Below are 24,862 nucleotides of genomic sequence, written 5' to 3' on the forward strand. Positions count from 1 at the left end.
GACCGGTAGATCACAATTGACAGGTTGATTTTGACAGCAGTGGCAAATATTTGGACAAAATTATTGTTATTTTAGTGGTCAACTACAGTACACTGAAGTTGAAATTAAATAATAACTGAGTTCAAAGTGTTCATTTTAATAAAAATCAAATATGTTCAACTCAACTTTGAGGGAATTCATATCCAAATTTGGTGAATGGAGCAGGAATTGCGACACTTTGTATATGTTGTCCACCAATATAGATAAGATAACCTTATATACTTCAGAATTCATCCTGAAGCATTTTGTTATATTATCAATAAATACAAGAGAACCAGCTGAATTGGCAGCCATATACAACCCCGATTCCAAAAAAGTTGGGACAAAGTACAAATTGTAAATAAAAACGGAATGCAATGATGTGGAAGTTTCAAAATTCCATATTTTATTCAGAATAGAACATAGATGGCAGGTCAGATGTTTAAACTGAGAAATTGTATCATTTAAAGAGAAAAATTAGGTGATTTTAAATTTCATGGCAACAACACATCTCAAAAAAGTTGGGACAAGGCCATGTTTACCACTGTGAGACATCCCCTTTTCTCTTTACAACAGTCTGTAAACGTCTGGGGACTGAGGAGACAAGTTGCTCAAGTTTAGGGATAGGAATGTTAACCCATTCTTGTCTAATGTAGGATTCTAGTTGCTCAACTGTCTTAGGTCTTTTTTGTCGTATCTTCCGTTTTATGATGCGCCAAATGTTTTCTATGGGTGAAAGATCTGGACTGCAGGCTGGCCAGTTCAGTACCCGGACCCTTCTTCTACGCAGCCATGATGCTGTAATTGATGCAGTATGTGGTTTGGCATTGTCATGTTGGAAAATGCAAGGTCTTCCCTGAAAGAGACGTCGTCTGGATGGGAGCATATGTTGCTCTAGAACCTGGATATACCTTTCAGCATTGATGGTGTCTTTCCAGATGTGTAAGCTGCCCATGCCACACGCACTAATGCAACCCCATACCATCAGAGATGCAGGCTTCTGAACTGAGCGCTGATAACAACTTGGGTCGTCCTTCTCCTCTTTAGTCCGAATGACACGGCGTCCCTGATTTCCATAAAGAACTTCAAATTTTGATTCGTCTGACCACAGAACAGTTTTCCACTTTGCCACGGTCCATTTTAAATGAGCCTTGGCCCAGAGAAGACGTCTGCGCTTCTGGATCATGTTTAGATACGGCTTCTTCTTCGAACTATAGAGTTTTAGCTGGCAACGGCGGATGGCACGGTGAATTGTGTTCACAGATAATGTTCTCTGGAAATATTCCTGAGCCCATTTTGTGATTTCCAATACAGAAGCATGCCTGTATGTGATGCAGTGCCGTCTAAGGGCCCGAAGATCACGGGCACCCAGTATGGTTTTCCGGCCTTGACCCTTACGCACAGAGATTCTTCCAGATTCTCTGAATCTTTTGATGATATTATGCACTGTAGATGATGATATGTTCAAACTCTTTGCAATTTTACACTGTCAAACTCCTTTCTGATATTGCTCCACTATTTGTCGGCGCAGAATTAGGGGGATTGGTGATCCTCTTCCCATCTTTACTTCTGAGAGCTGCTGCCACTCCAAGATGCTCTTTTTATACCCAGTCATGTTAATGACCTATTGCCAATTGACCTAATGAGTTGCAATTTGGTCCTCCAGCTATTCCTTTTTTGTACCTTTAACTTTTCCAGCCTCTTATTGCCCCTGTCCCAACTTTTTTGAGATGTGTTGCTGTGATGAAATTTCAAATGAGCCAATATTTGGCATGAAATTTCAAAATGTCTCACTTTCGACATTTGATATGTTGTCTATGTTCTATTGTGAATACAATATCAGTTTTTGAGATTTGTAAATTATTGCATTCCGTTTTTATTTACAATTTGTACTTTGTCCCAACTTTTTTGGAATCGGGGATGTAGAAAAATGATTGAAACATTTTAATTTATGTGTAATTAGTAAAATATTTTCATTTTCATGTTCTTAAATAACTGATGGAAAATATTTGTCCCAACTTTTTTGGAATCGGGGTTGTATACCCACACCATAAAATGAGGCGGTATGCTTCAGATCATTTGCAGTTCCTTCCTTTTCTTCATATTCTTCTCTGACCAGTTTGTTCTTTTGTAAAATAATGTATTAAATTGTTGATTTGGCCACATGCTATTTCTTTGATGAGTTTATTTTGGTTTTTCAACCTCAAAATGGCTTGCTTCACCGGCAGTGACAGACTATATTGAGAGTTAACAGAACCTCAAGGGACTCCAAATACAAACACCAAACTTGAAATTGACCACAGACTGTTTATCTGCTTACCTTGTGCCTCGTGTTACCAAGCCTTTGTTCTGTCTTTAGCTACTCTGGTTCTTGACTCTGTTTTGTATTTTGCCCTTTGTCTCAGCCTTTGATATCCTCTCTGTGCCTCAATTAACCACTGCCTGTTTCTTTACTCTGATTTTTGATTACTGATTTGGATCTGTTTGCCAGCATGTTTTTAAATAAAACTCTTCCAGTAATTACATTGTCTATCATCTCCAATGACATGACACGATCATCCATCCACCCAAAAAGCATGAGTGGGTCACACATCTTGCACTTTTAATTGCAAAAAGTGCAGAAATTAATCCATCCAAAATTAATTTTTGCACACATCAACATTAGTCAGAATTAGATTGGACCATAAAATGATCAGCCGGTACCCCATATCACCTAGCTATATCATGTCAGGGGTAGATTAGGCTCCATCCATCCATCCATCCATCCATCCATCCAATCATCATCTGTAGCCGCTTATCCTGTTTTACAGGGTCGCAGGCAAGCTGGAGCCTATTCCAGCTGACTCTGGGCAAGAGGCGGAGTACACCCTGGACAAGTTGCCAGGTCATCGCAGGGCTGACACATAGAGACAAACAACCATTCACACTCACATTCACACCTACGTATAGTCCATTTAGAGCCACCAATTAGCCTAACCTGCATGTCTTTGGACTGTGGGGGAAACCGGAGTACCCGGAGGAAACCCACGCAGAGAACATGCAAACTCCACACAGAAAGGCCCTCATCGGCCACTGGGCTCGAACCCAGGACCTTCTTGCTGTGAGGCAACAGTGCTAACCGCTACACTACCATGCCGCCCCTAGATTAGGCTCCATGGAAACAAAATCTAAAGGCATATTTTGTAAATACTATTTTCTGTTATGATTGATTTTATATTGCAGGTATGTTGTGTAAACATTCATACACATACATTTCAGTCATCAGTTATACAACATTTTACAACCAATCAATCATTTACCTTTAATGTATCGTAAGCATGGTCAAACGGTACAGCCCGTCGAGGTCTAACATACAAGCACTCCAGATTATCTTCGACGCTATAGGGGTAATCCGATACCGTTGTCACTGGCAACAAATTAAATATCTATGGGAGACATAGTTTGTCATTATTATAAGGCAATATACAGTATGTCTCAAAACACAAAAATGACTTTGTGACTGTTACATTTATTAATACATTAAAATAAGATGTTTTATTCAATAAATGCCAATAAAACACATTAGTATAGTTGCTATGAGTACAATACATAAGTTCTATAATATAATGATCCTGACAGTAGCTTTCAAGTTTTCTCTCAAGTCTCTGAAGACCACTATGCTTCACATTGAGCTATATCAAACCACCCCGGCATGGATTATTTTGCTAGCAATACCTCCTGTCATGTTTTATTCCTTCCATATCATTCAAAGCTGGATATGACAGCAGAAAGAACTGCACCCTTTCAAACACACCTCCTGACTTTTTCAAAAGCTGTGTCAAAAGCAATGCATCATGAGAGCAGCTGAAAGGATCATTGGTGTCTCTCTCCCTTCTCTAATGGATATCTATAACTCCCGCCTCACCCGCAAAGCCATCATGATTGCAGGTGACCCCACCCACCCATCTCACAGCCTCTTCAGTCTGCTGCCATCGGGGAGGAGACTGCGGAATCTCCGGGCCAAAACCAGCAGGCTCAAGGACAGTTTCTTTTACCAGGTGGTCAGGAGGCTCAACTCCCTCCCTGTTCTGCCCCTCCTCCCCCCTCTGCCCCCTGCCACAGATTCTGCTCGCACACACACCCCTGTCCCCCCTTCAGCATCTGACATGTCACCCTCACACCCCCCCCCCCCCACACACACACACACATACATACATACATACATACATACTCTCAACGTTCATTAACACACTGAACTCAGGGACTGCACATTTCACTTTACCTCACTCATTTGCACTATTCCGCACTACCTCACCTTAACAGCCATTAGTTTATTGTTTATACTGCTTATTTCATGTTTACCTGCTATACCTCAAGTGCCCTTGACTGTTTATTTGCACCAATTTGTGTGTGTGTGTGTGTGTGTGTGTGTGTTTAGTCTATGTCTAGTTCTTACAGTATCTAGAGTGTTTATACTGTTTATATCATTTGTTTATGAGTGTTTAGTCTATGTCTAGTTCTTATCTAGAGTGTTTATACTGTTTATATCATTTGTTTATGAGTGTTTAGTCTATGTCTAGTTCTTATCTAGAGTGTTTATACTGTTTATACTGTTTGTTTTTTCAATTATTCTGTTTTTATTTATTGCATTGCCTGTTTGCACCGTGGGTCAGAGAGGACTGAAATTTCATCTGTGCTGTATGTCGAGCATGTATAGCATATTTGATAATAAAGTTGACTTGACTTGGCTTGAAATGTAAGATCACCTTTCCCACTCGACTGCTTAGCCAGGACAAGAAATATTTCTTTAGTTTTTAGTCACTTATGTTCAGAGGTGGGAAGTAACAAAGTACAAATACTTTGTTACTGTATTTAAGTTTTCAGGTATCTGTACTTCAATTTATTTTTCTGATCACATTTTACTTTTACACTCTGCATTGTAAAACAAATTCCTGTACTTTCTACTCCTTATATTTTCAAACCAGGCTCGTGACTTTAGTTTTAATGCATTTGAGGGGAATTATCAATTATTATTATTTTTTATTTTGCATCATTGTGCACCTTCAAAAAATCAAGACTTCAACCTAAATAGATGGGACAGTAACATAAAGACAACAGTGATTAATCCAGCCCAATCTGGCAACCATGACTATGAATCAAAACATGAGCTGTGTTCCCTATTCATCAAACTGAAGTGAATGGGTTTTCTTTGAAATTTTAATTGTTTTTATGTAAACATACCAAATTGTTTGATCTAAATACCTAACACTTTAACTGTATGTGATGTATGCTCTTCAAACTCTTCAAATAAGTTATGAGCAAGTATGTAGCCTAGTAAGGTAAGGATAGTTATAAGTTACTGTTACATATAGCTGGGTTGTTGGTTAGCACACTGTACATAACTAATCAATATCAACGGCACGTGCAAGTGGATTATTTATTTGTCAGAAAGTACTTGGCAATAAAAATATTTGCAGTGGAGCACCTTATATATGTTATTATTTAATAATTAATATAAGAAAGCATAGATTTGCCTCCTTCTGCCCACACACCGACCCCTCAAATATATTTAAATAATATTGGCTGGCTTTTTTCGTGGTATATCAGGTATATTCCATTCAGTTAGCATGATACCGAACGAGTTGAAGACAAGTTCAATATCATGCCAGCTGAATGGAATGTATCTGATATACCACGAAAAAAGCTAGCCAATATTATTATTATTATTATTATTATTATTATTAGTATTATTATTATATATTTGATGGAACAATTATAGATTTTACCAAAAGTTAAGGGGGGAAAGAGAGAGAGAGAGAGAGAGAGAGAGAGAGAGAGACTTACCGATATTGAATGCTGATTCTGATCAAATTTCATTCAATGTTTTGTCAATCCACTGTATATGTACAAAGTCAAAGTTCCAACAATAAAAACTGTACAATTACAAAAAGCCTGAACAATAACCCAACTGATATACAAGCTATATACAGGTTGACAGTGCAAGTTCAAAGTTATTTTTGGTAGTAGTTAATTGTTACAACGTTATTCAAAACGAAAGGGCTTTGCTGAGTGAAGTCCATGAGTGAAGTCCTCTTGTAAACATCTCTGTCACATTTCCTCGCCTCCGAGTAGAACTTTGACAAAATTTCTGCTATTGCTCCCTTTTCCAGTTTTTCGATGTCATCCAGTTTTTCCATTGTCATTCAAAATTAAAATTCTTTTGATTAACTTGCATATTTTTTGTGGATGTGTCCATATAATATAAAGAACCTTATACGGTGTCATGAAGATATGAAGTTTAGCTGAAACTAAGGACCTTATGAAGTTTAAGAGGCTTAGTTTCAGCAACAGTATGTTTTGCTTTTGTAAATATGTATGAAGAATATCCAGTGGAGTTTTGGTATCCTTTTGGGTGTTCAGCACATCTTTCTCTTTAAATCTTCCTCTTTTAATGAAACAAACCTTACGGCCAAACAGTCCGAGTCACTCACTAGCATGGAAGTTTTATGTCTCCGACGTGCGTCTTTTCCAGTTTTTCAATGACCGTTGGTCTGTTTTTCTCTTGTAAATATGCATGAAGAATATATAATGAAGTTTTGGTAGACTTTCGGGTGTTCAGCGCGTCTTTACTTCCAGTTTTCAGTTTATTTATTTAGTGCTTAAACCGAATACTGAATTAGCCCTATCTTCTTTCTCTCCCGCCCGACAAAGACATGATTGTGAGCATACGCAGCAGAAAAGTTGTCATTGGATCTTCACATGAGCTGTGCGATGTGTGATGTCGTGTTGTCTTGACAATGTGCAATATTATAACAATATTGCATGCTCATTCTCCATTGGGGAGAGTGCTGTAATACACGGAGGATATAACAATATTGCATGCCATCAATAAACCTGCTAGAAGGGAATAGAATACATGCTTTTATTCCATGGAAAAAGTGGCCCATATCTATAATAATTCCTGATATTTCACTCCAATGAGGTCACTTCCAGTGTTTTCCCGCTTACTAGATGTACATTGTCAAAATGGCAAACTGGTTCAAAATTAAAATTCTTTTGATTAACTTGCATATTTTTTGTGGATGTGTCCATATAATATAAAGAACCTTATACGGTGGCATGAAGATATGAAGTTTAGCTGAAACTAAGGACCTTATGAAGTTTAAGGGGCTTAGTTTCAGCAACAGTTACTCCAAAGAATCAGTTAAAAAGAAAGAAAGAGAGAGAGAGAGAGAGAGAGAGAGAGAGAGAGAGAGAGAGAGAAATGCCGTGTACCAAGATGGTACCAAATGTACCAAAATGGTACCAGATTTATCAAAATTTTATTTTATTTTACTATTTATTCTTTTATCTTCAGTAACTGCTTTATCTTGGTCAGAGTTTATTAGAACATTTAGAGCATTCCTGACAACTTCACAATTTGAAATGCAAATGTGATTTGAAAATTCTGAAAACTACATTTTTGTTATGAGCAAATTTAAGGATTAAACAGGAATAAAAAAAAATACAGTTAATTTAGTTTATTTATTACTTAGTTTCAGCACTCTTAGAGGGCACTAGATTTTAAAACAGGCTCAAAATCCAAGCGTGTGTATGTGCAAAAGATTCCGTAAATCTTAACTTCACCTTGTCAGTGTTTAGGCGTTCTCCAGACTCCAAGATGAACACACTCTGATCCACAATACTGAGGCCACACAGTGAACCAGGATGAGCCGTGAGCTCAACAGTGTTCTTCTCACCAGGAACTGCTTTAGAGGGAGAGAACTGTAGCGAAACCTGGAGTCCGTGATGAAAACAAGTTTAGGCAGGTTTAGCAATTTCATGGCTGACTGCAAACTAATTGATTACATATAAAAAGATGATAATGAATGTGTTAGCATTACCTTATTTCTGAAACATTTTTCCACATCAAAATTCTTGCTAGCAGCAATAATGTTCTCACTGGGCAGGACAGAGTATGCCAGAACCTGCAGTACAGGAGCCAGCTCAGCAAAAACAGACAGTTTGAATGAGATTTTGCCTTTTCTGACATCTGGAGAGTCTTCCACTTCAACTTTTTCATGCCCATGATGGACTATGGCTCCTTTAGATAAGACCTGAATTGGAGAAGCCAAATATATGATGATCACTGTCAGGTGCGTTTCAATTACGCTGCTGGAATCTAGGTCATGCAGGTTTTACTGTATCTACAATTATACAGTATGTACTTACCGTGTATATAATGTCAATGCTGTATTTTTCAGTAGTTTCCCCGACAATATAATAATTAACAGTTATGGGAATTTCAGTACCACACTTAAACAGTTCCTCTGAGCTCTCAATTGACAGTTCACTGAATACTGGATTGTAAGGTGTGGCAGGTTGGAGCAGCTGTATACGTGCATCAGCATTTGCAAAGAATGGTGTTTTGTATTTTTGGTCATTTCCGTCTGGATAGACACTTGCCTAGATAACAATGAAACAGGAACATTTGTTTTTGAGATCTACTGAAATGACTTTACAAATTTTGTGAGTGCTTAGGTCATCATACCCTACCATCAATGTTATCTCTGGAGTAGGAGGTTCAGGTGAAGCAACTGAGAAGTTTGCCAATCCATTACTATCTGTAGTGAGATTGAGTAGTATCTTCTCAGACCAGTAACCTTCCAAAAGATAAACCTTCTTGTTTGGAACTGGTGTTCCACTGAAGGTTGTAACTTTAATCTGTTAATCAGGGAAAGCAAAAAAAAAAAAAATGCTGTTAGTTTGCTGAAAACTGTCAAAAACATCACAAATATAAAACAATGTCAATGGTTCAGTGTAAATTTAAAAGCATGAAACTCTTACTTTTCCTTCTATAACTCTTTCCTGTTCAAAATGTTTTGGTAAATCCAAAAGTTCCACTTGACCAATTTGGTAAGTGAGCTCTATGATTACAGATTTTACAATGGACAATTCTAAACAAAAGAAACAAAATGCAACATGGAAGTTGTTATTCATGAATCAGTGTTATAAAAGTATTTTATATTTTAATTATTTTAATCTTTAAGTTTAAAAAACATTTTAGAGTTGACTTTGTTGGCTCTGTTACTGACTCACCTGTTCCTTCCTCTGTTAGTGTAACAGTAGCATTAAGCTTGTCCTCAAAATTACCTTCAAATTCAGAATTGATGAAAGCTGATACATTCAGTTTAAGGAGGGCACAACCAGTCTGATTCATCTGTGGGGAAAACCAAATAACAAATACACGGTGAGATCTATTTCAGACAAAAAAACAAACCAAACAAACAAAAAAATTCACCTTCACTGTTTCAGCCAGGCATGGTGAAATCAAAGGGGCACCAACATTACGAACATAAGGTTGTACCGGTATAAATTTACGACACACTTGCACCAGTGCTGCACCAGGTACTGGTTGTCCATAAGTGTATCTAAAACATGCACAAGCAATGAATGTTGATTTGAACTTTTTTTTAAATAGGCTACAGTGGTGCTTGAAAGTTTGTGAACCCTTTAGAATTTCTATATTTCTGCATAAATATGACCTAGAACATCATCAGATTTTCACACAAGTCCTAAAAGTAGATAAAGAGAACCCAGTTAAACAAATGAGACAAAAATATTATACTTGATCATTTATTTATTGAAGAAAATGATCCAACATTACATATCTGTGAGTGGCAAAAGTATGTGAAGCTCGAGGATTAGCAGTTAATTTGAAGGTGAAATGAGAGTCAGGTGTTTTCAATCAATGGGATGACAATCAGGTGTGAGTGGGCACCCTGTTTTATTTAAAGAACAGGGATCTATCAAAGTCTGATCTTCACAACACGTTTGTGGAAGTGTATCATGGCACGAACAAAGGATATTTCTGAGGACCTCAGAATAAGTGTTGTTGATGCTCATCAGGCTGGAAAAGGTTACAAAACCATCTCGAAAGAGTTTGGATTCCACCAATCCACAGTCAGACAGATTGTGTACAAAATGGAGGAAATTCAAGACCATTGTTACCCTCCCCAGGAGTGGTCGATCAACAAAGATCACTCCAAGAGCAAGGCATGTAATATTCCGCGAGGTCACAAAGGACCCCAGGGTAACTTCTAAGCAATTGAAGGCCTCTCTCACATTGGCTAATGTTAATGTTCATGAGTCCACCATCAGGAGAACACTGAACAACAATGGTGTGCATGGCAGGGTTGCAAGGAGAAAGCCAGTGCTCTCCAAAAAGAACATTGCTGCTCATTTTTAGTTTGCTAAAGATCACGTGGACAAGCCAGAAGGCTATTGGAAAAATGTTTTGTGGACGGATAAGACCAAAATAGAACTTTTTGGTTTAAATGAGAAGCGTTATGTTTGGAGAAAGGAAAACACTGCATTCCAGCATAAGAACCTTATCCCATCTGTGAAACATGGTGGTGGTAGTATCATGGCTTGGGCCTGTTTTGCTGCATCTGGGCCAGGACGGCTTGCCATCATTGATGGAGTAATGAATTCTGAATTTTATCTGTGAATACTAAAGGAAAATATCAGGACATCTGTCCATGAACTGAATCCCAAGAGAAGGTGGGTCATGCAGCAAGACAATGACCCTAAGCACACAAGTCGTTCTACCAGTGAATGGTTAAAGAAGAATAAAGTTTAAGGGCGCTTTCACACCACTAGTTTGATTATTTGGTCCGCACCAGGCAGTAAAATTGTTACATTGTATCATACAGACTGCGTGTGGTCTGCGTTCACACATGCAAACGAACCAAATTGGTCTGAATGACGTTTCGTTATCTTCCGGTGGAAATAAGCGCCAATTTGGACTTTCACAATGGAGTGACACGTTCGCACACTGTTTCTTGCACTGGTCCTTGCTTTTTATATCGTCGACATTACCCGTTTCTGGCAAAATATCCAGTTCCTGAATGAGTCGCGGCTGCAGCTGGAGAACAATCTTCGGATATAGTGGATTCGCCGAAGGCGTATAGCGCGTCATTTCAGGCAGAGGAGACGCACTATTTTCACCAATGCTGTCCTGCTGATGATGAGACAAGCACCTTTCCAAAGACCCACAAGGTAGGCTATAGTCTGTTAGCCTGACAAGCCAGACGGCTTTTACTGTAGAATCTGTTATGCTGTAGGTTAATCCAGGGCAATCTGAATTTCCCACTGACAGAATGTTGACAGAGCTGGAGCACACGCGTGTACCTGATGCTGCTGTTTACAGGACGTTATAATGATCACATTGTGTAGATGCTCACATCATTATCTGGCTCCCAGTGAGCTACAGAATTGACTTTAAGGCATTACTTCTTCTATTTAAAACATTAAATGGGATGGGACCCAGCTACCTACTAGATATGTTTCAATTATATGCACCAACTAGGTCTCTAAGATCACAGGAGAAAAACTTGCTAGTAATACCAGCTGTCAAAACGAAGTGTGGTGAAGCAGCCTTTAGTTGCTGCTGCTAAGCTTTGGAACCAACTTCCAGATGATATCAAAAATGCTCCTACTGTTGTTAGTTTTAAATCCAGGCTCAAGACAAAGCTGTTTTCAGATGCTTTCACTTGATTAATTTTTACCTAAAGTGTAATTAATTTCCTTTAACATAATTTCTTTTAATTTTGATTTTAATGATTTTACTTTAATTCTTTATTTTAATTTCTTTTTAATTTTGGATTTTAATGATTTCACTTTTACTTTAATTATTTGTTACTGTTCTTATGCTTTTATTTTTTGTTAAGCACATTGAATTGCCTGTGTGTATGAAATGCGCTATACAAATAAACTTGCCTTGCCTTGCCTATAGTTATAGTTATTAAAATAGTTACTATTCTTAATGTGGGCAGCCTTTTACATTATATCCAGTGTAGACACACCCCACTTTTCAATGAAAAAATGTGCGTATTATGCGTATTTAGACCTGCGATGGTCCAGGTTCGCATTCTCACCAGAGGGACCGCACCAGAGGTTGACATTTGGTGCGGAATCAAGCGGACCGAGACCACCCCTTTTCGGAGGTCTCGGTCTGCTTGATTTAGTGCGCACCCGAGTGCGATTGATGCTTTCAGACAGACGAAAACGAACCGAACTAAGAGCTTTTGGTTCGGGTGGACTGTTTAGTGTGCACCAGCTGCTGTTGGTGTGAAAGCACCCTAAAAAATCTGATGATGTTTTAGGTCATATTTATGCAGAAATAGAGAAAATTCTAAAGGGTTCACAAACTTTCAAGCACCACTGTATATTTGTGCATCCTGGATATTTATATTGACTATCCGTACAATGTTGTTCTTAAATGTGTTTCAAAAAGATAAATGTTTAAATTAAAGTAAGTAAAGGAACAAAACAAATTTAAAAGTTTAAAACTTCATTTTAGTGGTTTTTCCATTAAATTGTCACTCACTTTCCGCAAACCTCCAGATTCAGTTCCTCCTCACCAATGCTGTGTTTTTCTTGTGCTTTTATTGTAATCTCAAACTTTGGTAAAACTAAAAGCCAAATGTATTTTTTATTACAGTAAATTGTTAGTTACTTCTGTATCAACAAAAAAGGTACTCTACTAAAAGTGTAACTTACCATACTTTTCCACCTTAAATTGGTGTGTGATCAACCTGTTTTCAATTTTAGCAGTCAATGAATAATAGCCTTGTGGAGCTTCAGCATTTAGCTCATGAGAAAGCTGCAGTATCAGGCCTGTTGAGGACACGTTCGTCCACTGACCAATCCTGTTACCATGATTATCCTGATTGGTTCATGAAAATATTAAAGAGTAAGCTACCAAAGTGTACAAATATTAAAAGTGAACAACTGTGTCACAAAATTAAAAATATGGATAGTTTCATTTACTTACCTCAAGAATTACTGAGCTGTACTGTAAATACAATGTAGAGAATACAATAGTGCATAACTCTGATTAATAAACTATCAAATTCTAAAGGCCCAGTCACACAGCCAAAACTTACGATTTACGCATGAATTGCGCATAAATTTCGAGTCGTGCGCGATTCATCAGTGCTGTGCGTAATTCATAAGTTTTTTTGACGTGGAGCATCAGTAGTTGTCAGTGGATGTTCGACGAATCGGGTTTGTGCGCGATTCCAGGTTTTGAGCTGCTCAAAAATATTGATCACGCACAAGTATGCGCGATTGTGCGCCATTTAACGTAATTCGTGCGTCCTTTGCCGTAGTTCTGACGGGGACAATGCGCAACATATGCGTGGACCGTTAGTGGTTGATCGCAAGAAATTTACCGCTACCGCGCACGTCGATGACTTTTCACTGACGAATAACGCACATATCACGCATGTCTCGCTGTAGTAACACGTACATTTCACTGATATCCACTGACATGCGCGCTCTATGCGTCGTTCATCAGTGCTAGTGTGCGGTTCATGCGTGCTTATACGTGGTTCATACGCAGTTTATGCGTGGAGTGTTCGTCAATAAAAAACCAGAAATTGTCCCTCTTTTGACCCTATGCGCTGATGTGCGTGATTTGTAAGTGATTTGTACGTAGTTCATGCGCAATTAATCGGTGATTTTCGACCACGCACACCCCCAAAAAATGGTCAATTTCTCCACTGACAATCACGCACAAGCCAACTTTATACGTGATTTATACGTGATTTATGCGTGATCGGCTGTGTGACTGGGCCTTTACATCATCCTGTACATTAATGCTCTACATTAATTTATTAGAATATCAATACAATACAAATATATTACACAAAATAAGTGTTATATTAATCTTTGCAAAGAAAAATTAAACAAATTTAAACAGTGGATATCCTTCTTGTATAGTTAAATGTAAACACATACTGTAGGACAGGATGAATGATAAAACTTACTGTTCTGCACAAAAGTTACACACTTAGAGGCGTAGAGACTTTGACTCCTACCTTTTGTTTAATTGGAATAAAATTAGAATCCACAGAGACAATTCTGAAATTCACTGTTGAAAAACAATGGTAGAGAAATGTGGCATTTTGAGCTGCACCATCAGTAAAAAAATAAACCTTTATCAGTTCAGCTGGATATTAAGTTTTGCAGGAATCAATCACCTGTTTGGCCTGGACTGTAGATTGGTTTATCAGTCTGAATAAATACCAATGTGTTGTAGGATTTAAACATCACTTTCCTTTTCTCTGTAATCTTAAAGCTTTCACCTTTGACTTCTACTTTGATCTCCTGCACTGATTCACCTTCAACCTGTGGAGCCTGTGAAAATGTCAACCATGTTAAACCACATCAATCACTAACAATACTTAAAAAAAGAAAAAAAAGAAAGAAAGAATCAAATAACAACTATTCTTGCTGTTGTTGTTATTATAGTCTGTGGGATTTCTGACCTCAAAATGAGAGCAGTGGTGAATCTCCTTTTCCACTGTCTCTTGCAAAAGAGTTCTGTTCTGGTTGTTGTGAACCAGATCAATGTTCAGTTGCAGAGTTTCATTTGGCTTCAAAAGACTTAGACAGAACTTAGCATCAGAGCCAGACTCGATTACTGCAGGAAATGTCACAATGAAATATCTAAAGACAAAAATGTAATATTTTAACAAAATAATTTGCGCGAGTGATTAATAAGAGTTGAAAAAGTAATGAAAGTTGTGTAAGATAAACTATTGTAGCTAGATCACTAGTAATCCCTTTATCTCATCAATCAATACTATTGCAAAAGTTTATATACCGTAGAGTGCCTTAAGTTAATCATAATAAAATAAAATAATGTTGAAGAGACAAATTGGTGTCACACAGCATGCCAATATAGCAGGATGGAAACCACACTTATTTATTTATTTATAATGAACCTCCTGTCAGCCCTGTGATGACCTGGCGACTTGTCCAGGGTGTACCCCGCCTTTCGCCCGTAGTCAGCTGCGATAGGCTCCAGCTTGCCTGCGACCCTGTAGAACAGGATAAAGCGGCTAGAGATAATGAGATGAGATGAGATAATGAACCTTCCTCAGAATCTCCCCCGGTGTTCTGAGATTCACATATTAAAGTTCACATTTTAAAAAAAAAGAAAAAAAAAGATATCTATATTCAGTTATTTTTCAGTGTTCACAAATTCAGATTCAATGATTCATCCATCCATCAGTCCATTATCTGTAGCCTCTTATCCTGTTCTACAGGGTCGCAGGCAAGCTGGACCCTATCCCAGCTGACTATGGGTGAGAGGCAGGTACACCCTGGACAATTCACCAGGTCATCACAGGGCTGACACAGAGACAAACAGCCATTCACACCTACGGTCAATTTAGAGCCACCAATTAACCTAACCTGCATGTCTTTGGACTGGGGGGAAACTGGAGCACCCGGAGGAAACCCACGCAGACACAGGGAGAACATGCAAACTCCACATCGAAAGGCCCTCGCCGGCCACTGGGCTCAAACCCAGGACCTTCTTGCTGTGAGGCGACAGTGCTAACCACGACACCACCATGCCGCCCTTAAGTTAATCATAATAAAGTAAAATAAAGAGACAAATTGGTGTCACACAACATGCCAGTAAAGTCGAAGGTAAAGATATTGTAGCTGCCTTTTTATGTTTAGAAATAAGTTAGTATGAAAGACTGCACAATCATAGTCTGATTGCATTCTGGCATATTTGCGGTCTTTTTTCTTTCTTTTTTTAAATACTAGTGCATCTCAAATAATTAGATTATCGTGAAAAAGTACATTTTTTCATCATCCATCCATCCAACATCTGTAGCCGATTATCCTGTACAGGGTAGCAGGCAACCTGGAGCCTGTCCCAGCTGACTATGGGCAAGAGGCAGGGTACACCCTAGACAAGTCACCAGGTCATCGCAGGGCTAACACCTCGAAACAAGCAACCATTCACACTCAGTCAATTCAGAGCCACCAATTAGCCTAACTTGCATGTCTTTGGACTGTGGGGGAAACTGGCGCACCCGGAGGAAACCCACGCAGACACAGGGAGAACATGCAAACTCCACACAGAAAGGCCCTTGTCAGCTGCTGGGCTCAAACCCAGAACCTTCTTTCTGTGAGGTGACAGTGTTAACCACTACACCACTTTGCGGCCCCATTTCTTCAACATTTAATTAGAAAAGGTAAACTTTCATATATTCTACATTCATTACACATAAAGTGAAATATTTCAAGCCTTTTTTGGTATTAATTTTGATGATCATGGCTTATAGCTTACAAAAGTCAGAAATCCAGGATCTCAAATTAGTAGAATTTTCCTGAAATCAATCAAAAAAGGATTTACAATACACACATGTCCAACAACTGAAAAGTATGTTCATTTATACATTCAATACTTGGTTGGGGATCTTTTACCATGAATTACTGCATTAACGTGGTGTGGTATGGAGATTATCAGCCTGTGGCACTGCTGAGGTGTTACTGAAGCCCAGGTTGCTTTGATAGCGGCTTTCAGCTTGTCTGTGTTTTTGGATCGGGTGTTTCTCATCTTCCTCTTGACAATAGCCCATAAATTCTTGATGGGGTTCAGGTCAGGTGAGTTGGCTGGCCAATCAAGCACAGTAATATCATGGTCCGCAAACCATTTGGTCGTAGTTTTGACACTGTAGGCAGGTGCTGGAAAAGGAAATCAGCATCTCCATAAAGTTTGTCAATAGATGGAAGCATGAAGTGTTCTAAAATCTCCTGGTAGATGGCTGCATTGACTTTGGACTTGATAAAACATAGTGGACCAACACTTGCAGATGACATGGCACCCCAAATCATCACAGACTCTGGAACCTTCACACTGGATTTCAAACACCTTAGATTCTGTGCCTCTACATTCTTCCTCCAGACTCTAGGACCTTGATTTCCAAATGAAATGCAAAATATACTTTGATCTGAAAAGAGGAATTTGGATCATTGAGCAACAGTCCAGTTTTTTCTCTCCTTAGCCCAGGTAGGATATTTGTGACATTGTCTCTGGTTCAGGAGTGGCTTGATATTAGGAATGCAACAGTTGTAGCCCCTTTCCTGAAGCTGTCTGTGTGTGGTGGCTCTTGATGCACTGACACCAGCCTCAGTCCATTCCTTGTGAAGCTCTCTCAAGTTCCTGAATTGACTTTTCTTGACAATCCTCTCAAGGTTGCCATCATCCCTGTTGCTTGTGCACCTTTTCCAGCCAGCCTTTTCAGCAATGACCTTCTGTAGCTCACCCTCCTTGTGGAGGGTGTCGATGATTGTCTTCTGGACAACTGTCAAGTCAGCAGTCTTCCCCATGATTGTGGTTGTGCATACTGAAGTAGATCAAGAGATACACGGTATTTATAGTGCTTTACTCAAACAAAATGAAATATTCTCATAATTTGAAATATTTTTATAATTTTTGTGCTGTAGGCCATAATTATCAAAATTGAAGTACAACCCCGATTCCAAAAAAGTTGGGACAAAGTACAAATTGTAAATAAAAACGGAATGCAATGATGTGGATGTTTCAAAATTCCATATTTTATTCAGAATAGAACATAGATGATATATCAAATGTTCAAACTGAGAAAATGTATCATTTAAAGAGAAAAATTAGGTGATTTTAAATTTCATGACAACAACACATCTCAAAAAAGTTGGGACAAGGCCATGTTTACCACTGTGAGACATCCCCTTTTCTCTTTACAACAGTCTGTAAACGTCTGGGGACTGAGGAGACAAGTTGTTCAAGTTTAGGAATAGGAACGTTAACCCATTCTTGTCTAATGTAGGATTCTAGTTGCTCAACTGTCTTAGGTCTTTTTTGTCGTATCTTCCGTTTTATGATGCGCCAAATGTTTTCTATGGGTGAAAGATCTGGACTGCAGGCTGGCCAGTTCAGTACCCAGACCCTTCTTCTATGCAGCCATGATGCTGTAATTGATGCAGTATGTGGTTTGGCATTGTCATGTTGGAAAATGCAAGGTCTTCCCTGAAAGAGACGTTGTCTGGATGGGCGCATATGTTTCTCTAGAACCTGGATATACCTTTCAGCATTGATGGTGTCTTTCCAGATGTGTAAGCTGCCCATGCCACACGCACTAATGCAACCCCATACCATCAGAGATGCAGGCTTCTGAACTGAGTGCTGACAACAACTTGGGTCGTCCTTCTCCTCTTTAGTCCGAATGACACGGCGTCCCTGATTTCCATAAAGAACTTCAAATTTTGATTCGTCTGACCACAGAACAGTTTTCCACTTTGCCACGGTTCATTTTAAATGAGCCTTGGCCCAGAGAAGACGTCTGCGCTTCTGGATCATGTTTAGATACGGCTTCTTCTTTGAACTATAGAGTTTTAGCTGGCAACGGCGGATGGCACGGTGAATTGTGTTCACAGATAATGTTCTCTGGAAATATTCCTGAGCCCATTTTGTGATTTCCAATACAGAAGCATGCCTGTATGTGATGCAGTGCCGTCTAAGGGCCCGAAGATCACGGGCACCCAGTATGGTTTTCCGGCTTTGACCCTTACGCACAGAGATTCTTCCAGATTCTCTGAATCTTTTGATGATATTATGCACTGTAGATGATGATATGTTCAAACTCTTTGCAATTTTACACTGTCAAACTCCTTTCTGATATTGCTCCACTATTTGTCGGCGCAGAATTAGGGGGATTGGTGATCCTCTTCCCATCTTTACTTCTGAGAGCTGCTGCCACTCCAAGATGCTCTTTTTATACCCAGTCATGTTAATGACCTATTGCCAATTGACCTAATGAGTTGCAATTTGGTCCTCCAGCTATTCCTTTTTTGTACCTTTAACTTTTCCAGCCTCTTATTGCCCCTGTCCCAACTTTTTTGAGATGTGTTGCTGTGATGAAATTTCAAATGAGCCAATATTTGGCATGAGATTTCAAAATGTCTCACTTTTGACATTTGATATGTTGTCTATGTTCTATTGTGAATACAATATCAGTTTTTGAGATTTGTAAATTATTGCATTCCATTTTTATTTACAATTTGTACTTTGTCCCAACTTTTTTGGAATCGGGGTTGTAGAAAAATGATTGAAACATTTTAATTTATGTGTAATTAGTAAAATATTTTCATTTTCATGTTCTTAAATAACTGATGGAAAATATTTAACTTTTTCACAATATTCTAATTGTTTGAGATGCACGAGTAGTTTTCATCTTTTCCTTGTTGCACCTTTAATTAGTGTGGCTGTAGGTTATGGCTCTAAGACAATGGCAGATCACATGATGACTGAAAGACAGTAGCCAGGGCTGTTTATTTAATAATTATAATAATTAATTATTATTAATTAAAGCATGTACAACATCTCAGGGCTGTTCTGAGGTCTTTGAGGCATGCTGGGCTCACAGCAACCCGAAGAAGTGTGCAATTGGACGGGTGGAAGTACGGTATCTGGGCTTCCACTTGGGTCATGGGCAGGTGTGTCCCCAAATTGATAAGACTGCAGTGATTGCGGCCTGCCCAAGACCCAAGACCAAAAAGGGGGTGAGGCAGTTCCTTGGGCTGGCGGGCGATTGTAGGCAGTCGGTGCCTAATTTTTCGGACATCACCAGCCCACTGACTGACCTCACTAAAAAGGGAGTGCCCGATCCAGTCCAGAGGATGGAGCAATGGCAACAGGCCTTTAACCAGATAAAAGCTGTTCTGTGTGGTGGGCCACTTTTATAATCCCCTGACTTCTCTCTCCCTTTTGTGTTGCAGACTGACACATCGGACAGAGGGCTGGGGGCTGTGTTGTCCCAAACAGTGGAGGGAAAGGAACGCCCCGTGCTGTGCGTCAGCCGCAAGCTCTCCATGTGGGAGATGAAGTACAGCACCATCAAGAAGGAGTGCTTGCACATCAAGTGGGCAGTCCTCACCCTCTGTTATTACCGTACATGCTGGGACGCCCTTTCACCCTCTGCTCGGATCACGCCCTACTCCAGTGGCACCATTGCATGAAGGATGTTAGTGCCCGGTTCACCCTTTGGTATCTGGCTCTGCAGCTTTTTAAGTTTGAAGTGGTCCACAGGCCGGGGGCACAGATGGTGGTAGTGGGCTACCTCTCCTGGTGGGGGGGAGGGAGTCAGCTGCAGGCCAGATGACTCCCCGGCCTGATTCGGGCAGTGGGGGTATGTGGCAGCGGGGGCATGGTCAAGCGGCAGTTTGTGAATGGAGAGCAAGGCCAAGGAAGGTGAGTGGCAAAGTGCAAGCACCTGTTGTAAATTAAGGTGCTGTCTGTGTGTGCGTTTGTATGCAATAAGAAGGAGCAGATAAAAGGGGAGAGGAGCAGAGAGTGAGGATCTCTTCCCCTGGCTGAAATCATGTCTGTGCAGTGGCACACAGAAGTTTATTTTGAGACTGCTGAAAAGCATTGTGGCAGCGGGGGCATGGCCAAGCAGCAGTCTGTGAATGGAGGGCGGAGTCGGGGAAGGTAAGTGGCTAAGTCATTACACCTGGTGTCAATTAATGTGTGTGTGTGTGTGTGTGTTTGTTTGTTTGTTGCAGGGATAGAGTATAAAGGGAGGGGGAGAGGAGAGAAGAATCTCTCCCCTGACCAGAACACGTGTGTGTTACATGTGTGACTGAGAAAAGCTGAAAAGCTAAGGAAAACAGCAAAATAAAGTCTCTATGTGAACACTTCCTCTTGCCTGCCGTGCTTCTGTGCCCCACCCACATCAGGGATTACTACAGTGGTGCCGAAACCCGGGAAACAGAAGAGAACCACCCCATTGAGTCCTCCCTGTTCGAAAAGCTCATCTTTGCCCTCGCTACTGCCCAGCAGAACCAGCATCAAGCACTGATCACCCTCTGGAAGGAGCAGCAGCAGCGCTTCGAAGCCTTGATGCTGGCCCAGCAGGAAGATCGCCAGGCATTCCAGCAGCTGCTCACGCCAGCCGGGCCGTCGGCCACCGCTGCCACCACCCTCACAAAGATGGGACCACGGGATGATCCGGAAGCGTTCCTCGATCTCTTTGAGCAAGCAGCCGAGGTGTGGGGGTGGCCGCTGGAACAGCGCGCGGCGTGCCTCCTCCCGCTCCTGACTGGTGAGGCGCAGCTCGCAGCGCAGCAGCTCCCTGCTGACAGCCAGCTGGTCTATGCGGGCCTAAAGAAAGCCATCCTGCAGTGGCTCGGCCGCTCCCCGGAGCAACACCGTCAGCGCTTCCGGACGTTGACACTGGAGGAGGTCGGCCGGCCGTTTGCATTCAGCCAGCAACTCCGGGATGCCTGCCGGCGGTGGCTGAGGGCGGAAGACCGCGATGCTGAGGAGATCATCGATCTGGTGGCACTGGGGCAGTTTATCTCTCAACTTCTGGAAGGAACGGCGGAATGGGTCCAGTGTCACCGCCTGGCGTCGCTGGAATGAGCCATTGAGCTGGCAGAGGACCATCTGGAGGTGGCTCTGACGGCAGGCAGACGAGGCGTCTCCCCTGACTTCTCTTCCCTCTCTCTCTCTCCCTCTCTCTCTCCTGTCTCTTGTCCCCCTCTCCACCCTGTTCCTCTGCCACAAAGACGGCGGCTGGCTCCTCCCCAGCCGGCCCATCGCACCCGTGGTGTCCTCCCATCTCCCTCTTCTGTGTCTGTGTTGTCTCCCCCTCAGGTGAGTGACACCCATAATACCAGTGCATAGGGAAAGCCTGGGCCGGTGTGCTGGCGTGGCACGGAATCGGAGCATCTCCAGATTCAGAGCTCCGCAAGGGAGGTGGGTGCTGTCATCTGGCTCCCCAATGCGCCAGAAACCGCCCCCGATCGGGCCGGAATGTATCGCATACCGGTGAGTATTCAAGGGGATACATATCACGCTTTGGTGGATTCCAGTTGTAATCAGACCTCAATTCACCAATGCCTGGTGCAAGGTGAGGCATTGGGGGGAGCACAAGTGGTGAAGGTGTTGTGTGTGCACGGGGATGTTCGCCATTACCTGCTAGTGTCTGTCCATATTCTATTCCGGGGCCAAACGCATAGAATAAAGGCTGCGGTTAGTCCTCGTCTTACCCACTCGTTGATTTTGGGAACTGATTGGCCGGGATTTAAAGAATTAATGGAGTATTTAACACGTAGTGGGTCCTGCCTTAGTAGGTCATGGGAAGATCCCGGTGTGGCATTGGCTGGAGAAGTTGTCTCAGAGCTGTCCACGTTGATACCGTGTCAGAGTGAGAAGCAGCCCGCTCCTCCTCCCTCTCTCGGGGAGTCCCTTGGGGATTTCCCATTAGAGAAGTCGCGGGACAAGACTCTGCGGCATGCGTTTGACCAAGTGAGAGTAATCGATGGTCAAACTCTTCAGCTGAGCATGGCACCGACCTTCCCCTATTTTGCCATTATTAGAGATAGATTGTACCAAGTGACGCAGGACACTCAAATTAAGGAACAAGTAACCCAGTTGTTAATCCCAAAGAGCTGTAGGGAACTCGTATTCCATGCGTCTCACTTTAATCCCATGGCTGGACACTTGGGGCAAGACAAAACACTAGCCCGAATAATGGCCCAGTTCTATTGGCCAGGGATTCGCGGGGATGTCCGTCAGTGGTGTGCGGTGTGCCGTGAATGCCAATTAGTCAATCCTGCGGCCACTCCAAAAGTGCCTTTGCGCCCTCTTCCTCTAATCGAGACCCCGTTTGAGCGAATTGGAATGGATCTCGTCAGGCCATTAGATCGGTCAGCATGGGGATATCGCTTTATTTTAGTTCTAGTGGACTATGCAACGCGATATCCGGAAGCAGTGCCTATCCGCAATATCTCAGCATGCAGCATTGCAGAAGCACTCTTCCACTTTATCTCCTGGGTCGGGATTCCGAAAGAAATCCTGACAGACCAAGGCACCTTGTTTATGTCACGCACATTGCGCAAGCTGTATGGGTTACTGGGGATTAAGTCTATCCGCACCAGTGTCTATCACCCACAAACAGACGGATTAGTAGAGCGATTTAACCAGACACTCAAAAACATAATCTGGAAATTCATAAGGGAAGACACACATAATTGGGATGAGTGGCTCGAGCCCCTGTTATTCGCAGTACGAGAGGTCCCACAAGCCTTCACAGGGTTTTCTCCCTTTGAATTATTATATGGGCGTAATCCGCGTGGCATTCTGGATGTGCTGCGGGAAAATTGGGAGGCGGGACCTTCACCGAGTAAAAATGAAATCCAGTACGTTCTTGACCTGCGCGCAAAATTCCACACCCTCACGCACCTAACCCAGGAGAATTTACGGCAGGCACAAGAACGTCAAAGCCGGCTGTATGACAGGGGTACACGCCTTAGAGAGTTCACGCCGGGAGACAAAGTACTCGTATTATTGCCCATGTCGAGTTCTAAATTAGTCGCCAAGTGGCAAGGGCCCTTCGAGGTCACTCGGCGAGTCGGGGACGTTGACTATGAGGTGAAGCGAATGGATAGGGGTGGGGCACTGCAAGTCTACCACCTCAACCTTTTAAAACGCTGGAATGAGGGGGTCCCTGTGGCGTTGGCGTCAGTAGTCCCAGAGAAGGCGGCGCTGGGGCCGGAGGTAAAAAAGATAACATCTCGAATCACTCCGGTCCCTTGTGGAGACCACCTCTCGCTGACTCAACTCACAGAGGTAGCCAAGTTGCAGAAGGAATTTTCCGACGTGTTCTCGCCCCTTCCGGGTCGTACCCACCTCATAGAACACCACATCGAAATGCCCCCAGGGGTGGTAGTGCGTAGCCGCCCTTACTGCTTGCCCAAACACAAGAAAAAGGTGGTTCGGGATTAACTCAAGGCCATGCTCGAAATGGGCATAATCGAGGAGTCCCACAGTGACTGGAGCAGCCCAGTGGTCCTGATTCCCAAGACTGATGGGTCGGTCTGGTTCTGTCTGGACTATAGAAAGGTCAACGGGTTGTCTAAGTTTGACGCGTATCCAATGCCTCGCATTGATGAATTGCTTGATCGGTTAGGTGCTGCTCGCTTTTATTCAACACTGGATCTAACCAAGGGATATTGGCAGATCCCCTTGACTCCTCTATCCTGAGAGAAAACGGCCTTTTCCACACCGTTTGGTTTACACCAATTTGTCACGCTCCCTTTTGGGTTGTTTGGGGTGCCCGCTATGTTCCAGCGGCTTATGGAAAGGGTCCTCCGCTGTCATGCTGCCTACGCGGCTGCCTATCTAGATGACAATAATCTACAGTCTTGATTGGCCGCGGCACTTGGAACACCTGAGGGCTGTTCTAAAGTTGCTGAGGCAAGCGGGCCTCACAGCTAACCCGAAAAAGTGTGCGATTGGGCGGGTGGAAGTACGGTATCTGGGGTTCCACTTGGGTCATGGGCAGGTGCGTCCCCAAATTAACAAGACTGCAGCGATTGCAGCCTGCCCGAGGCCCAAGACCAAAAAGGAGGTGAGGCGGTTCTTGGGGCTGGCTGGCTATTATCGTAGGTTTCTACCTAACTATTCGGACGTCACCAGCCCGCTAACCGACCTCACTAAAAAGGGGGCTCTAGATCCGGTCCAGTGGACGGAGCAATGCCAACAGGCCTTCCCTGAGGTAAAAGCTGCACTGTGTGGGGGGCCACTTTTACACTCCCCTGACTTCTCTCTACCCTTTATTTTGCAGACTGATGCATCAGACAGGGGGCTGGGGGCCGTTTTGTCCCAGGAGGTGGAGGGGGAGGAGCGCCCGGTGCTGTACATCAGCCGAAAGCTGTCGATGCGCGAAAGCAAGTACAGCACAACTGAAAAGGAGTGTCTCGCCATCAAGTGGGCAGTCCTTGCCCTCTGATACTACCTGCTGGGGCGCCCTTTCACTCTCTGTTTGGACCACGCGCCCCTCCAGTGGCTCCACCGCATGAAGGATGCCAATGCGCGGATCACCCGTTGGTATCTCCCTCTCTAGCCATTTAAGTTCGAGGTGATCCACAGGCCGGGGGCACAGATGGTGGTGGTGGCAGACTTCCTGTCCCATGGGGGGGGGGGGGGGGGGGGGGACTCAGCTTCAGGCCGGACAGCTCCCCGGCCTGA

At 42.3% G+C, this 24,862-nt stretch overlaps 1 protein-coding gene across 1 annotated transcript in view; it reads right to left on the reverse strand.

Moving 5' to 3' along the window:
- LOC132864640 (alpha-2-macroglobulin-like) overlaps positions 1-22,830 on the reverse strand; it is a 36,232-nt gene extending 13,402 nt beyond the window's left edge. Inside the window, exons 1-15 of the mRNA XM_060898056.1 lie at positions 22,793-22,830; positions 14,313-14,493; positions 14,025-14,181; positions 13,863-13,915; positions 12,815-12,835; positions 12,541-12,706; positions 12,368-12,452; positions 9,278-9,407; positions 9,076-9,196; positions 8,824-8,933; positions 8,533-8,700; positions 8,209-8,442; positions 7,881-8,093; positions 7,624-7,773; positions 3,318-3,443 (exon numbers count right to left, since the gene is read on the reverse strand). Of these exons, the coding sequence (XP_060754039.1) occupies positions 3,318-3,443; positions 7,624-7,773; positions 7,881-8,093; positions 8,209-8,442; positions 8,533-8,700; positions 8,824-8,933; positions 9,076-9,196; positions 9,278-9,407; positions 12,368-12,452; positions 12,541-12,706; positions 12,815-12,835; positions 13,863-13,915; positions 14,025-14,181; positions 14,313-14,493; positions 22,793-22,830 (1,953 nt within the window). The remainder of the gene's footprint in view (positions 1-3,317; positions 3,444-7,623; positions 7,774-7,880; positions 8,094-8,208; positions 8,443-8,532; positions 8,701-8,823; positions 8,934-9,075; positions 9,197-9,277; positions 9,408-12,367; positions 12,453-12,540; positions 12,707-12,814; positions 12,836-13,862; positions 13,916-14,024; positions 14,182-14,312; positions 14,494-22,792) is intronic.
- Positions 22,831-24,862: the final 2,032 nt, after the last annotated feature.

This window comes from Neoarius graeffei, chromosome 17 (genome assembly GCF_027579695.1).
Source record: "Neoarius graeffei isolate fNeoGra1 chromosome 17, fNeoGra1.pri, whole genome shotgun sequence".
NCBI lineage: Eukaryota > Metazoa > Chordata > Actinopteri > Siluriformes > Ariidae > Neoarius > Neoarius graeffei.